Raw genomic sequence first — 15,001 nt, 5'->3', positions numbered from 1 at the left:
ATTCTATTTGTAGTTTTTTAAGGAACCTCCATACTGTTCTCCATAGTGGCTGAACCAATTCACATTCCCACCAGCAGTGCAAGAGTGTCCCCTTTTCTCCACACCCTCTCCAGCATTTATTGTTTCTAGATTTTTTGATGATGGCCATTCTGACTGGTGTGAGATGATATCTCATTGTAGTTTTGATTTGCATTTCTCTAATGATTAATGATGTTGAGCATTCTTTCATGTGTTTGTTGGCATTCTGTATATCTTCTTTGGAGAAATGTCTATTTAGGTCTTCTGCCCATTTTTGGATGGGGTTTTTTGTTTTTTTGTTATTGAGCTGCGTGAGCTGCTTATAAATTTTGGAGATTAATCCTTTGTCAGTTGCTTCATTTGCAAATGTTTTCTCCCATTCTGAGGGTTGTCTTTTGGTCTTGATTATGGTTTCCTTTGCTGTGCAAAAGCTTTGAAGTTTCATTAGGTGCCATTTGTTTATTTTTGTTTTTATTTCCATTACTCTAGGAGGTGAGTCAGAAAGGATCTTGCTGTGATTTATGTCATAGAGTGTTCTGCCTATGTTTTCCTCTAAGAGTTTGATAGTTTCTGGCCTTACATTTAGGTCTTTAATCCATTTTGAGCTTATTTTTGTGTATGGTGTTAGGGAATGATCTAATCTCATACTTTTACATGTACCTGTCCAGTTTTCCCAGCACCATTTATTGAAGAGGCTGTCCTTTCTCCACTGTACATTCCTGCCTCCTTTATCAAAGATAAGGTGTCCATATGTGCGTGGGTTTATCTCTGGGCTTTCTATCCTGTTCCACTGATCTATCTTTCTGTTTTTGTGCCAGTACCATACTGTCTTGATTACTGTTGCTTTGTAGTATAGTCTGAAGTCAGGGAGCCTGATTCCTCCAGCTCCTTTTTTTGTTCTCAAGATTGCTTTGGCTATTCGAGGTCTTTTGTGTTTCCATACAAATTGCGAAATTTTTTGTTCTAGTTCTGTGAAAAATGCCAGTGGTAGTTTGATAGGGATTGCATTGAATCTGTAGATTGCTTTGGGTAGTAGAGTCATTTTCACAATGTTGATTCTTCCCATCCAAGAACATGGTATATCTCTCCATCTATTTGTATCATTTTTAATTTCTTTCATCAGTGTCTTATAATTTTCTGCATACAGGTCTTTCGTCTCCTTAACATGGTGCTATTGACATAAGACTAGAAGAATAGATCAGTGTAGCAGAACAGGGAGCGCGGAAACACTCACACGTGGACATTTTATTTTATTTTATTAATTTATTTTATTTTATTTATTTTTGGCTGCATTGGGTCTTCGTTGCTGCCCGCAGGCTTTCTCTAGTTGTGGCGAGCAGGGGCTACTCTTCGTTGCGGTGCACGGGCTTCTCTTTGCGATGACTTCTTTTGTTGCAGAGCACGGGCTCTAGGTGCGCGGGCTTCAGTAGTTGTGGCTTGTGGGCTCTAGAGCGCAGGCTCAGTAGTTGTGGTGCACAGGATTAGTTGCTCTATGGCATGTGGTATCCTCCCGGACCAGGGCTCGAACCCGTGTCCCCTGCATTGGCAGGAGGATTCTTAACCACTGCGCCACCAGGAAAACCCCTGGACATTTTATTTTTGATAAAAGTACCAAAGCAATCCAGTGACAGGGGATGGGGAGAGAAGAGAAAAGTCCTTTCAACAAATGGTTCCTGAGTAACTGGATTTATATGGGAAAAAGTTAACTTGAACCCCGACCTCAAATTATACACAAAAGCTAAATTGATATGGATCAGACCTAAAGTAAAGTTAAAGCTTTTGAGAAAAATATAGGCAGATATCTTTGTGATTCGAGGATGGACAAAGTTTTCTTCGTTCATAGGAAGCAATAACCATGAAAAATTGACAAATTAGACTTCATCAAAATTAAACACTTCTGCTCACAAAAGACACTGAAGAAAATGAATAGGCAAGCCGTGAGTAGGGAGAAAATATTCAGAAAACATAGATCTGACAAATGGTTGGCATCCAGGATACACAATATAAAGAACTCCCGCAGCTCAATAATGAAAAGACAAATAACCCAGTACAATTGAAAACGACTTGAATAGCCACTTCACAAAAGTGGATGTATGAATGGCCAATAAGCATACAACAAAGGGCTTAACATCATGAGTCATCAGAGAAATGTAAATTAGAGTTACAATGACTTACCCCCAATTTTGGTGAAGATGTGGAGCAACCATACCCATCATGCATTGTTGGTGTGAGTGAAAAGTGGTGCAATCACCTTGGGAAAATATCTGGCAGTTTTTAAAATATAATTAAACATACACCTACACCATGACTCACAAATTCCATGCTTAGGCGTTTATCCATGAGAAATGGAAATGTGTGTTTACAAAAAGTTTATAGCAGCTCTATGCACAATAGCCCCAAACTGGAAATAGCCCTGGTGTCCTTCAGAAGTCGAATGGAGGAACACACTGTGGCATATTTACACAGTGGAATACCAATGGGCAGTAGGAAGCGACAAACTGTTGATGGTGCAACAACGTGCAAGAATCTTAACAGCACCGTGTTAAGTGAAAAAAGCCTTCCCAAAAAGAATACCGATAGTATGAAGACCATTTACATGAAATTTTGGAACAGGCAAAACTAATCAATAGTGGAGGGCTTCCCTGGTGGCGCAGTGGTTGAGAGTCTGCCTGCCGATACAGGGGACGCGGGTTCGTGCCCCGGTCCGGGAAGATCCCACATGCCGTGGAACGGCTGGGCCTGTGAGCCATGGCCGCTGGGCCTGCGCGTCCGGAGTCTGTGCTCCGCAATGGAAGAGGCCACAACAGTGAGAGGCCCGCGTATCACAAAAAAAAAAAAAAAATAGAGGAAAAAATCAGAACTGTGGTTGAACGTTGGAGCTGGTGGTGAGGATTGACTGGGAAGAGGCATGGGGACACCTTCAGGGGTGGTAATATTGTTCTGTATCTAGATAGACATCTGGGTTTCACAGATATATGCATTTGTTATAACTCAGTGAATGTACAAGAGTTTTGCCCTTGTGTATAAATTTTATACCAAAAGAAAAAAAACTATGAACAAACATTAAACTCCAGTTAATTATATGCATACCTTTAGCTATGCATATAATTAACTGGAGTTATTATAATAACAGTTAATATAAATAGCTAAAGTATATAGGGGATGGTAACTGATATCTGCAATTTATTTTGAAATGCATAAATAAGATGGATTAATGGATGGATAGAAGAATGAGTAGATGGATAATTATGTGAAAAAACAAGTGTAGTAAAAGGTTAATGGTACACTCTAGTAGACGGGGTATAGGTGTTTATTGTGAAATTTGAACTTTGGGTCATAAAATATTGGGGGAAAGAGCAATGAAGGAAGGCAAGGAGCACAACACTTTTGGATTGACTCCTCGATTCCTTTCTGTTTGATAAAATATTGTTGCTCTTAATGAAGGTTGAAGATTACCCATGTTATTGTAGATGACGCTGGAAGATACTTTATCTCCGTGAACTAAAACAGAGTCTTTAGCTTCTTCCATGGAGACACGACTTCTAATCTAAGTCTTGAACTGTTTGTGTCCCTAATGTGTTCGTCTCACTATTTCCAAACTGTTTGTTTTTCTCTCTCTTTCACACTCACATACACACACCACACAAAGCTAAGAGATGGAATCAAGAAACAGACGGAGCACATATGGCTACGTTCCCTTCTGCAACAAATCCTACAAAATGACAGGAAAGATACCAAACAAGCAAAATACTCTCTCCTTCCAGAATCCACAATAGCATGAAAAATAAGAAAGAGTGTTATCAACAGACCAGCAGTTTAAAAGATTCCTGAAAGATAGAAAGCAGAAACTGATACATGCAGGAGAACACAGCTGTGATTATTGGAACAATTAGGAGGTACTCCAAGAGGCAACAGATAGAAGAAATTAACTGTGGAGCTACATTTAAACCTATAAAACATTATTGAAGTTTATAAAAGAAGACCTATATGGAAAGGCATAATATGTCTCCAGACTCAGTATTATAAATATACCATTTTTTCGAAACCAATCTATAAATTTAGTGCAATCTCAATCAGATTTTTAATGAAGATTGACAGACTGTTTCTAAAATTCTTATCGATAAAAGAATATGTCTATGAGAATAGACAAGTAGCTTAGAAAAGATGAACAATGACGGGAGAATTTTGTCTTGTGAGACATCAAAATATACCGTGAATCTGTATTAATTGAGTGTGGACTCAATGCAGGGATAGATAGTTCAATAGAACCTAATAGAGAATTTAGAAACAAATTCATGCAGATATTAAAATTTGGTTTGTGGTAAAATTGGCATTTCTGTTGGAAGAGAAAGATGGATAGTACATAAATGATTTTGAATAATTGGCTCTTCATTTGGGAAGAAAATGTAACCCTATCTTATGCCATATACAGAGGGACATGGGGAGTCTTGCACAGGAAGGGAGAAGAATGGGTGTAGCTACAGCAGGGCAGATGGTTTGGTGAGCTACATGGTGATGCTTCAAGATGAAATTTGAGTTTGCTGGTAGAAGACGCATACCGTACAGCAAGGTCTGCCTATCAGAAGCCCAGCTGCCTTAGTCACTTCAGGCCGTTATAACAAATATACCATAGACTGGGTAGCTTACACAATAAACAGTTATTTCTCGTAGTTCTGGAGGCTGTGAAGTTCAAGATCAAGGTGCCAGCACATCCAGTGTCTGGTGAGAGCCCTCTTTCTGGCTGGCTGATGGCCATTGTCTTGTATTCTCACATGGAGGAGAGAGAGAGAAAGGAAGGAAGCTCTCGCTGTCTCTTCTTATAAGGGCACTAATCCCATCATGAGGGCTCCATCCTCATGATCTGATTACCTCCCCAGGCCCCATCTCCAAATACATTGGGGATTAGGCTTCCACAAATGAACTTGGGGGGAATACGAACATTTATTCCATAGCACCAGCTAACCTGACTGTTTCCTGCCTTTTCTGTGCAGTGCTGGTAATGGGAGAATGATGAAATCTCTGCCATCAGTCTGGGCAGGTGACAGGAAGTGGGGACATCACAGGCAGGCTGGGCCTGGGGACTTTCAGGTGGCCAAGCAGCCAGCATGTAAGAGCCAGACCGTTATCCTTCAGGGCATGTGGGTGTCAGAGGTGGCTGTTTTCTCACGTGGTATTGATTTCGCTTTTGTTTCTTGGATTTACTATTTTAAGTGTTGGTTTGGGGGTATGTGACATTTTAAATAGGGTGGTCCGTTCTCTGGGATATGGCATTTGAGTAAAGACCTGAAAGAAGTGAGAGAATGGACCAGGCATCTGTCTGGGGGACAGCTTTCCACGTGGAGGGGACGGCAGGGCAAAGGGCCTTGAGAGGGAACAAGGGGCCTGCGTGGCTGGAGGGGAGTGAGCAGGGCTAGATTCGTCAGAGAGGTTACAGAGGCCAGATCACTTTGACCTTCCGATGGAATATCAGATGGGGTCTTCCCAGGAGAGTGTGGCCAACGAGTGGACTAGCCAATAGTCTCGTTTTACTTGAGGTTCACAGAAGTAGAAGTCAGCACCAGTGTTGTAGGTGTGGTCAAGGAATTGAGGGAAAGAGAGAGAGTCAGAGAGAGATGGGGTTTAACTGAAGAATGAAAAGCATGTAGGAAAAGTTTTGCTTGGAGGAATTAGGACCTGAGAATGATCAGAGCAGGGCCTGAGGTTTCTAGGTGGGCGTTCCTTAGAAAGCCTCTCTAGATGGTGCCAAGGGAAAAGGAGTAGGTGGGGGTGGGCTTACCTCCTGCACAGATCCCATCGGTGCCCACCCCACTCTTTAGCTTGGGCAACGGAGGCTTTCTCATCTCGTGTTGTGTCGTACATATGCAAATTCAGACACCCACTCCTCCCGGCAAGAGTGCTTCCTAGGTACCTCCAACGTTGAAATCTGGAGCCACTACTGTCCTTGAGTCTCCGTCTGGTATTGGTCCAACCATGACCTTGGTGTCCATAGATAAGTGGTGTATCTTGCCCTCAGGTGGTGAGGGTCCTAGAGAACCACCCAAAACTTGAGGGCAAACTACAGGTATTCTTAGGGTGATTTGCTGCTGTTCTTTGTGTTTTAAAAATATAACTTCTTTGTGGCAGGTGCTTCATTAGACAAACCTTGTGGTAAAGGGGAGAACCCAGGGTACCCTCTTGAGAAAACTTTTTCTCATTTCCTACTCCAGTGGGAAAAAAATTGGGAGCCAAGGTTAACCTGATGTCCTCTGTGTATTATAAGCCGCAGTGGCAAACAACAGAGTTGAGAGGTTCGTTGGCATTTGATGGAAGAGAGGGTGGACTACAGCTGTTTGCTGTTTGTCCAAGATGTTTATGCATGTAAACCTTAGGTCAGAGAAGTGGCCAGTATGGTTTTAGACCTCACTGTTAAAGTGAATTCAGATTTTAGCCCACAGGACAAGGAGTGGTAATAAATAAAAGCCTGTAATTAATAAAATCATCTAAAAGGGTAGAGGATACAGAAAGGGTCTTTGTTCTCCTCTCTGCGTTTCTATGCAGACTCCTTTAAAGTCAGTGTGTTATATTTGTTCTTTTTAACTTCCTATTGCCTTTCCTTTCATTAGCGAAAGAACACTGTCCTTCTAATTCTTTCCAAATTAGAGAGAGAGAGAGAGAGGTGGAATTGAGCTAGACCCATGGTATATAGTTCTTGGAAATTGATGATGCGTGTCAGGTAATTTGATTTTTTCTGGCAATTACAAGGATTAGCCGTGAAATATGAAAGGCTGCCTTGTATTGTACTTTCAAATGAGCTCTGTGTATGAATCACATGCCTACATTTTCCATTCCCGTAGCAGAAATGTTTGGGAAATGGTTTCAGACTAAAGCACAGATAAAATTTTGGAATGACGAGAGAAGGGGATCTGTACATGCAGTTTTTTCCAGAATTGGAGAAGATAAAAATACACACATAACCCTTTATCCCTTGGGTTAAACCTAAGGGTGATTTATGATCCATTCATCGCTACTGAAGGAAGCTGTGAAGAGTGGTCCTCTGGAATTTTTGCTCACTCAAATGTCAGGTGCTTCATTAAGTGGTAGAGAGGAAAACTTGGGTTGTCCAGTTCGTCGAATTTACCCTCATTTCCTCTTCCAATGGGAAAAAGAATTCCAGAGCCAAGTTCAAGCCAGTGTCCTGTGGTAAATCTTGGAGATTCAAGGTCAAGTTCAGTGCTTTTTGTTTTTGATGACTTTTACTTTACATTTGTGTACGACAGAATTATTTCTCTGGATGAATAGCGCTTGTCCACTACTCTCTCCCCCTAAGTTTCTTTTGTTTCTTTCTAGCATAACACAGCTGGTGTAAACTGTGAAAAGTGTGCTAAGGGCTATTACCGCCCTTACGGCGTTCCGGTCCATGCCCCCGACGGCTGCATCCGTAAGTTTCATTCCACCTTGGTGTGTCTTAACTTCAGGGAGGTCATCGGGCTAATTTCTGATTGGCTAGCAATTCCCTTAGCTTTCTGTCTCTCTTCATATTATTGGTTCTACTCCTTACTAGCTGTGTGACTTCAGGCAGTTACATAGTCTCTCCGAGAATCAGATTTCATATGTATAAATGGAAATGATAATCTAGTCTCTAAGAGTAAATGAAATGCAGTCAAAACCACCTAGGAAAATACTTAGCATTGGGCTTGGCGCATACTAGGCCTGCAACAAATGATTTCTGTTGTTTTGACATGTTTCTATGATCTCCAGTAATTTTAAATTTCATCAGAATGAGACTCAAGGCAACATAGTAATGATTTCACAAGGATGTAATAATAGTCATAATATTCAAAATAGTTATGATTTATTGAGCACTTGCTATATACAAGGCATGGCCTAAATAATTTCACAAATGTCTTATCTAATTATCATAACAAACTTAAGATAATGTATTATTAGTCTCATTTTTAGATATCGAGAAATCAAAGGGTCTGAGCAGATAAATATTTTGGCCCAGGTGAGAGAACTACTAACTGGTAGGTCCAGGGTAGAGTTCATATCTGTCTAGCACTGCTGTAACGTACCACTTCCATTATACAGAAAAATGCCACTGTTGTTTTTTTTTTTTCCTGTGGAATTATCAGTTGTAGATCAGATTATAGACTTTGTTCTGCATGTGTATTTTATTTGGTTCTTTTATGTTCTCTTGCTATTGCAGTTAGGAAACAGTTCCAGTCCTGAAATTGGCTTCTGTGCCCACCTTCCCCCCCGCAGATTCATTCACCATATCATTAATGTTTGAGAGCATCAAAATCCAAAGAATGTGTAAACTCTGATTTGTCCCTCTGTAGGGCATCTTAGTGATTAAAAGTGTGTCCTTGTTTCCCCTCGCTTTTCCACATCCTCCTATGAAGTATGCCCATGATTTATCTTGTGCCCACGAAGGATAAGCTTTGGCAAAGGAAAACAGGACATCGTGAATAAACTCATGCCTTATTAGGAGCCTCAGTTTAACATCACTTTTCTCGTTTCTTTCTTCATCACTGAAGTGGTCTCATGGAGATATTAGAGGCTTAGCATAAAGAATCCACAGGACACATAAATCCTAAACAAATCAAGCAAAGGACACCAGGAGAAGCCAGGCTAGGGGGTTGCTTGGCGCTCACGACTTCTCCAGCCTCCCAGTTCCTCACAGGACAGGGACTCAGCTGAGCTATGACAGTGTTTTTGCTGTCCAAGGTGAGGACTTTTGCCAGGTCAAGGAGAGCTCCCAGGTGAGGGGGTTCCCGAGTGTTTTACACCCAAGTGTGTCCCTCTGGAATGCAAACCCAGTCGTCAGGCTGGTTGCAAAAACTGCCTTCAGTAAGCTGTATCACTTGATTCGAACATTTGGGTGACGGGCACGTGCACAGATCATATATCAAAGTCTAGGCATCCCACACTTGTGTCCACATCACAGCTGTGTAATGACGACCACTCTGTGGACCTTCGCAGTTGGCTCATAGCCGGGAGAGGCTGTGCCCAACAGCCCTGCCAGGAGCCATAGCATGCGCCCACCCAGCCCCTCCGGTGGTGGCTTGTGCAGGGTTGCCCCCTACACGGTGCACTGGGCAGTGCTCAATGTAATAAACCACATCCTCGAGAACTTCTCAGTGTGACGCTCATTAAAGCTTGTCTCTGAGGGTCCACGGGGTTCAGTCAATGCAAACCATCAAGCAGGTGTGAAGTGGAAAACAGGCTGTGCCCTTTCGAGAATCCCTGGAAACCAATGATGAAGTAGTAAACATTGCCTGAGAAGGATTAGGACATATTTGCCTTAAGAGGTGCAGTGAAGGACGGACTCTCTGGGATTTCTCTTAGCCTGCAGCTGTCACCCCGACCACGCGGAGGACTGTCAGCAGGGCTTGGGCCGCTGCACCTGCAGGCCCAACTTCCGCGGAGACCACTGTGAGGAGTGTGCGGCCGGCTACCACCATTTCCCGGTTTGCTCCAGTAAGTCCCAGCTGCGGAAGGAGAGGCCCGGCTTCTCGGCGCTGACCTGGGCTTTGTGCATCGACCCCTGAGTGCATGGCAGGCATGGGGCAGAGGGGTGGTAGAGGGACAGAAATAGGGCCAGGAAGGTTCTATTTGTGTGAAAATGTTCCCCAAAGTTGGGAACATTACATTTTTATAAGTATGCTTCATAGTGTTATTTATCTCCAAAGTGTTAGGCTGTACCATAGACATTACCATCTCAGCAGGTCAAAGGGTCAGATGGTGGCAGTTTCAACGTAATAGTAATCCATGTGTGGGGTTTTCCTTCATAAACCTAGAGTAAATGTCGCGGGCTTCCAGATGTTCGCGTGCGCACACGTAGTGTGTGTTGTAGTTCCAGTGGCCGGGGGGATGTGTCTGTTCTCTCCCACTGTACAGTAGAGCCCTCACCGTATCCCACTGCCGTGGTCTAAGAGAACATCTCAGCATCTTGGAGAGATATATACGTGTCTGTTAGAAACAGCATAGAACGTGGAGCAGGGGAGTGTGTGAAGTCAGCTGTGCAGACTGTTCCAAGAGCCGTGACCCTATTTGTTCTGCAATTAGTGTAAAAACTGGACTTTGGGGTCAGGACGGAGAAACACGGTCTCAGGAAGAGGCTACCCCATTGCTGCGTTAGTTCTTGCCCATTCCCACCTCACAACTCTGCCATCCCCGGAAAAGCATGTTGAGTTGTGGGGCTCTGTGGACAGGATGTGCGCACGTCCTGGCTCCCACCTGCTGTCCCAGGGTCATTGTTAAACGAGCACCCACTTCCACTGTCAAGTGTCCCAGTTTGGAGGATGAATTACATGGTCATCTTAAAGTTAAAGGAACCAGTTTTTAAGCCCAAACATAGTGACACTGAATCAGAGCTCAGTCAGTTTAGAATCTATAATGATTGGACAGAGGCTGAGCAGAAATTGCATTTTCATAAGCAAAGTTTTAAGGAAAAAGACTTGAAAGAAAACATTTTTTAAAATCTAGTCTCGATGTTAACATGAAAAAACAATAAAGATACTAAAGAAGTCCAGCTCAGCCCTGCTAGACTGGGACTTAGCTATTGTGAGCACGAAATATCCATTTCTGTTCATTAATATACAAATCAGAATGTCTGACGATCCTGGTTTTATCACTAGATGCATTTTAAGTGTCGCAACATTTCCTTTCTTTCAGTTAGTTTCCACGTGCTGCTTTCACTAAGTCAGAGAGGGCGTCTTCCTAGGTAGTGCAATTTAATGTTTTACTTTACTGTCTCCTTAATCATCCTTCTCTATTTTTTGATAAACTATTTTTTCTAGGAATTCCCGTTTTTCCTATTTCTACTCCAAGTCCAGAAGATCCAGTTGCTGGAGATATAAAAGGCAAGTAACTTCTCTTTTGGTTTAACTTCAGTGAAGATGTTATGCTCCATATCCCTTTTCTACTTCCTGTGCACATGGCTATTGTCCAAGTTCAAGTCATCCTCATGGGACCATGGTGGTGCCTTGCAGGTGTGTCGTATTTGGTTTTTGTTTCTGTTTTTGCGGTATGCGGGCCTCTCACTGTTGTGGCCTCTCCCGTGTGGAGCACAGGCTCCGGACGCGCAGGCTCAGTGGCCATGGCTCACGGGCCCAGCCGCTCCACGGCATGTGGGATCTTCCCGGACCGGGGCACAAACCCGTGTCCCCTGCATCGGCAGGCGGACTCTCAACCACTGCGCCACCAGGGAGGCCCAGGTCTGTCGTATTTGGGCTTCTCACCTCCCATCATTCTCTACTCCAGTCTGTCCTTTGCAATGGCACCACCTGATGGAGACTAAGAAGGGTTTTTAGATTGTATGTTGCTAGATTGCTCAAAAACCTTCAGTAGCAGTCGGTTGCCTGCTGTGTTATTTGGTTCTCCATAAAGGGACTCTGAGAAAGGAATTGAGTGCAAGTGGTTAATTTGGGAGGTGACACCAGGAAACATCAGTAAGGGAGTGAGTCCGAGATTGAAGGGAACCCTTATGAAGATGCGTTAGCGGGCATGGTCCTGCTGTAGGTCCTGGAGCTGCAGCCCTCTGAGCAACTCTGGGAGGCAACAGAGAACTTGCTCAGCGTTATCCCAACGGAACGGATAACTTGAGTCACCTGATGTGCATGGAGGGCTACCTCTGGGGCATTAACTTTCTGGGCCCGGCCTGCAGGGGGTGCAGAGGAGCTCCTGCAGCCAGAAAAACACCCAGGGAAGAGAGTGGCAGGGGTATGCAGGAAGCAGCCTTTGGGGTGGAGAGGTGCTACACCTACCTAATCTCTGATTCTGCAAGTATTTTATGACCACCTGCTATGTGCATAGCACTGTTCTGGCTGCTGGGGACTTAGTGAAACAAATTTCCCAACTCTCCTGGAGCTTATATTTCAGTCGGGGGTGGGGGTGACTCCTACAATAACATTTAATATGCAAACAAGTAAAATCACTAATGTGATAGATTATGATATGCAGGGTTGTGTCCTGCACGAGGTGTTACTTTTAAATGGGAGTCATCCACATTGTAGGTGTAAATTAACCCATATGAGAGTATTCCAGGCCTTTGGGTTCGATTCTGGAGCTGTGAGCCGTTCGCTGTGTGAACCCACAGTGGTGCTCACAGGGACACACACGCTCAGAAGGGCGTGGCACATTGCATGCACACAGCCCACGACCAGCTGGGTCAGGCTTGGGTAACCCACCTGGTCTCGTCCCCCAGGATGGGGAAAGGCCTGATGGTCACGTGCTCATCTCACTGGGAGCAGTGGACCCCTCTTCCTGGTGCGTCCGGAGTGTGAATGGGCAGGGAAGGGGCACTGGTGGCCAGACAAGAACATGGTCTCTGGAGGGCCATCCCTGGTCAAGGAATTCAGGTTCTACAACAGTATATTAGCTCCGGGTGCGTTGGCCATCAGTGCTGTGGAATAAATAAGGCCGAGAGAGAGAGGGTAGGAATGTGAGGTTTGCACATGTAAGTAGGTCGTCAGGGAAGGCCTCCCTGAAGAGATGATTAAGCAGGGTCGTCAGGGGGCTGAGGGCCCCTGACGGAGCACAGGCTCCGAACCACCTGCTATGTGCATAGCACTGTTCTGGCTGCTGGGGACTTATGTCTGCACAGGCTCCGAACGCGCAGGCTCAGCGGACATGGCTCACGGGCCCAGCCGCAACGCGGCATGTGGGATCCTCCCGGACCGGGGCACGAACCCATGTCCCCTGCATCGGCAGGCGGACCCTCAACCACTGCACCACCAGGGAAGCCTCTTGCATTCTTATAGGTTAGTTGGGCCTGAGGTCAGCTACACAAACTCTGAGAGGCTATTTTTGGAGTGAATCTTTGCATACTCAAAGCACATGTAGCATAGTTCGTTCTTTTTTTTTTTTCATTTTTTTAAACATCTTTATTGGAGTATAATTGGTTTCCAGTGTTGTGTTAGTTTCTGCTGTATAACAAAGTGAATCAGCTGTATGTATACATATATCCCCATCTCTGCTCCCTCTTGCGTCTCCCTCCCACCCTCCCTATCCTACCCCTCTAGGTGGTCACAAAGCACCGAACTGACCTCCCTGTGCTATGCAGCTGCTTCCCACTTAGCTATCTGTTTTACATTTGGTAGTGTATATATGTCAATGCTACTCTCTCACTTAGTCCCAGCTTACCAGTCCCTCTCCCTGTGTCCTCAAGTCCATTCTCTATGTCTGCATCTTTATTCCTGTCCTGCCCCTAGGTTCAACAGAACCTTTTTATTTTTTTTTAGATTCCATATATGTTCGTTAGCATACGGTATTTGTTTTTCTCTTTCTGACTTACTTCACTCTGTATGACAGACTCTAGGTCCATCCACCTCACTACAAATAACTCAATTTCATTTCTTTTTATGGCTGAGTATTATTCCATTGTATATATGTACCACATCTTCTTTCTCCATTCATCTGTCGATGGACACTTAGGTTGCTTCCATGTCCTGGCTATTGTAAATAGAGCTGCACTGAATATTGTGGTACATGTCTCTTTTTGAATTATGGTTTTCTCAGGGTATATGCCCAGTAGTGGGATTGCTGGGTCATATGGTAGTTCTATTTTTAGTTTTTTAAGGACCCTCCATACTGTTCTCCATCGTGGCTGTATCAATTTACATTCCCACCAACAGTGCAACAGGGTTCCCTTTTCTCCACACCCTTTCCAGCATTTATTGTTTGTAGATTTTTTGATGATGGCCATTCTGACCGGTGTGAGGTGATACTTCATTGTGGTTTTGATTTGCATTTCTCTAATGATTAATGATGTTGAGCATTCTTTCATGTGTTTGTTGGCAGTCTGTATATCTTCTTTGGAGAAATGTCTATTTAGGTCTTTTGCCCATTTTTGGATTGGGTTGTTGGTTTTTTTGTTATTGAGGTGCATGAGCTGCTTATAAATTTTGGAGATTAATCCTTTGTCAGTTGCTTCATTTGCAAATATTTTCTCCTATTCTGAGGGTTGCCTTTTTGTATTGTTTATGGTTTCCTTTGCTGTGCAAAAGCTTTGAAGTTTCATTAGGTCCCATTTGTTTGTTTTTGTTTTTATTTCCATTTCTCTAGGAGGTGGGTCAAAAAGGATCTTGCTGTGATTTATGTCATAGAGTGTTCTGCCTATGTTTTCCTCTAAGGGTTTTATAGTGTCTGGTCTTAGATCTTTAATCCATTCTGAGTTTATTTTTGTGTATGGTGTTAGGAAGTGTTCTAATTTCATTCTTTTACATGTAGCTGTCCAGTTTTCTCAGTACCACTTACTGAAGAGGCTGTCTTTTCTCCATTGTATATTCTTGCCTCCTTTACCAAAGATAAGGTGACCATAGGTGCATGGGTTTATCTCTGGACTTTCTATCCTTTTCCATTGATCTATATTTCTGTTTCTGTGCCAGTACCATGATGTCTTGATTACTGTAGCTTTGTAGTATAGTCTGAAGTCAGGGAGCCTGATTCCTCCAGCTCCATTTTGCTTTCTCAAGATTGCTTTGGCTATTCGGGGTCTTTTGTGTTTCCATACAAATTATGAAATTTTTTGTTCTAGTTCTGTGAAAAATGCCATTGGTAGTTTGATAGGGATTGCATTGAATCTGTAAATTGTTTTGGGTAGTATAGTCATTTCCACAATGTTGATTCTTCCAATCCAAGAACATGGTATATCTCTCCATCTGTTTGTATCATCTTTAATTTCTTTCATCAGTGTCTTATAGTTTTCTGCATACAGGTCTTTTGTCTCCTTAGGTAGATTTATTCCTAGATATTTTATTCTTTTTGTTGCAATGGTAAATGGGAGTGTTTCCTTAATTTCTCTTTCAGAGTTTTCGTCGTTAGTATACAGTGTACAGTGCAAGAGATTTCTGTGCATTAATTTTGTATCCTGTTACTTTACCAAATTCATTGATTGGCTCTAGTAGTTTTCTGGTAGCATCTTTAGGATTCTCTTGTATACTATCATGTTATCTGCAAGCAGTGACAGTTTTACTTCTTTTCCGATTTGGATTCCATTTAT

General features: G+C 43.2%; 1 protein-coding gene across 1 annotated transcript in view; it reads left to right on the top strand.

Annotated features, from left to right (window-relative positions):
- Positions 1–15,001, top strand: part of LAMA3 (laminin subunit alpha 3) — a 240,568-nt gene that overhangs the window by 69,623 nt on the left and 155,944 nt on the right. The window contains exons 9-11 of the mRNA XM_065889461.1: positions 7,345–7,435; positions 9,346–9,477; positions 10,800–10,862. Coding sequence (XP_065745533.1) covers positions 7,345–7,435; positions 9,346–9,477; positions 10,800–10,862 — 286 coding nt within the window. The remainder of the gene's footprint in view (positions 1–7,344; positions 7,436–9,345; positions 9,478–10,799; positions 10,863–15,001) is intronic.

Source organism: Phocoena phocoena, chromosome 13 (assembly GCF_963924675.1).
Source record: "Phocoena phocoena chromosome 13, mPhoPho1.1, whole genome shotgun sequence".
NCBI lineage: Eukaryota > Metazoa > Chordata > Mammalia > Artiodactyla > Phocoenidae > Phocoena > Phocoena phocoena.
The sequence above is the reverse complement of the archived record's forward strand: the minus strand, read 5'-3'. Positions and strand labels throughout refer to the sequence as shown.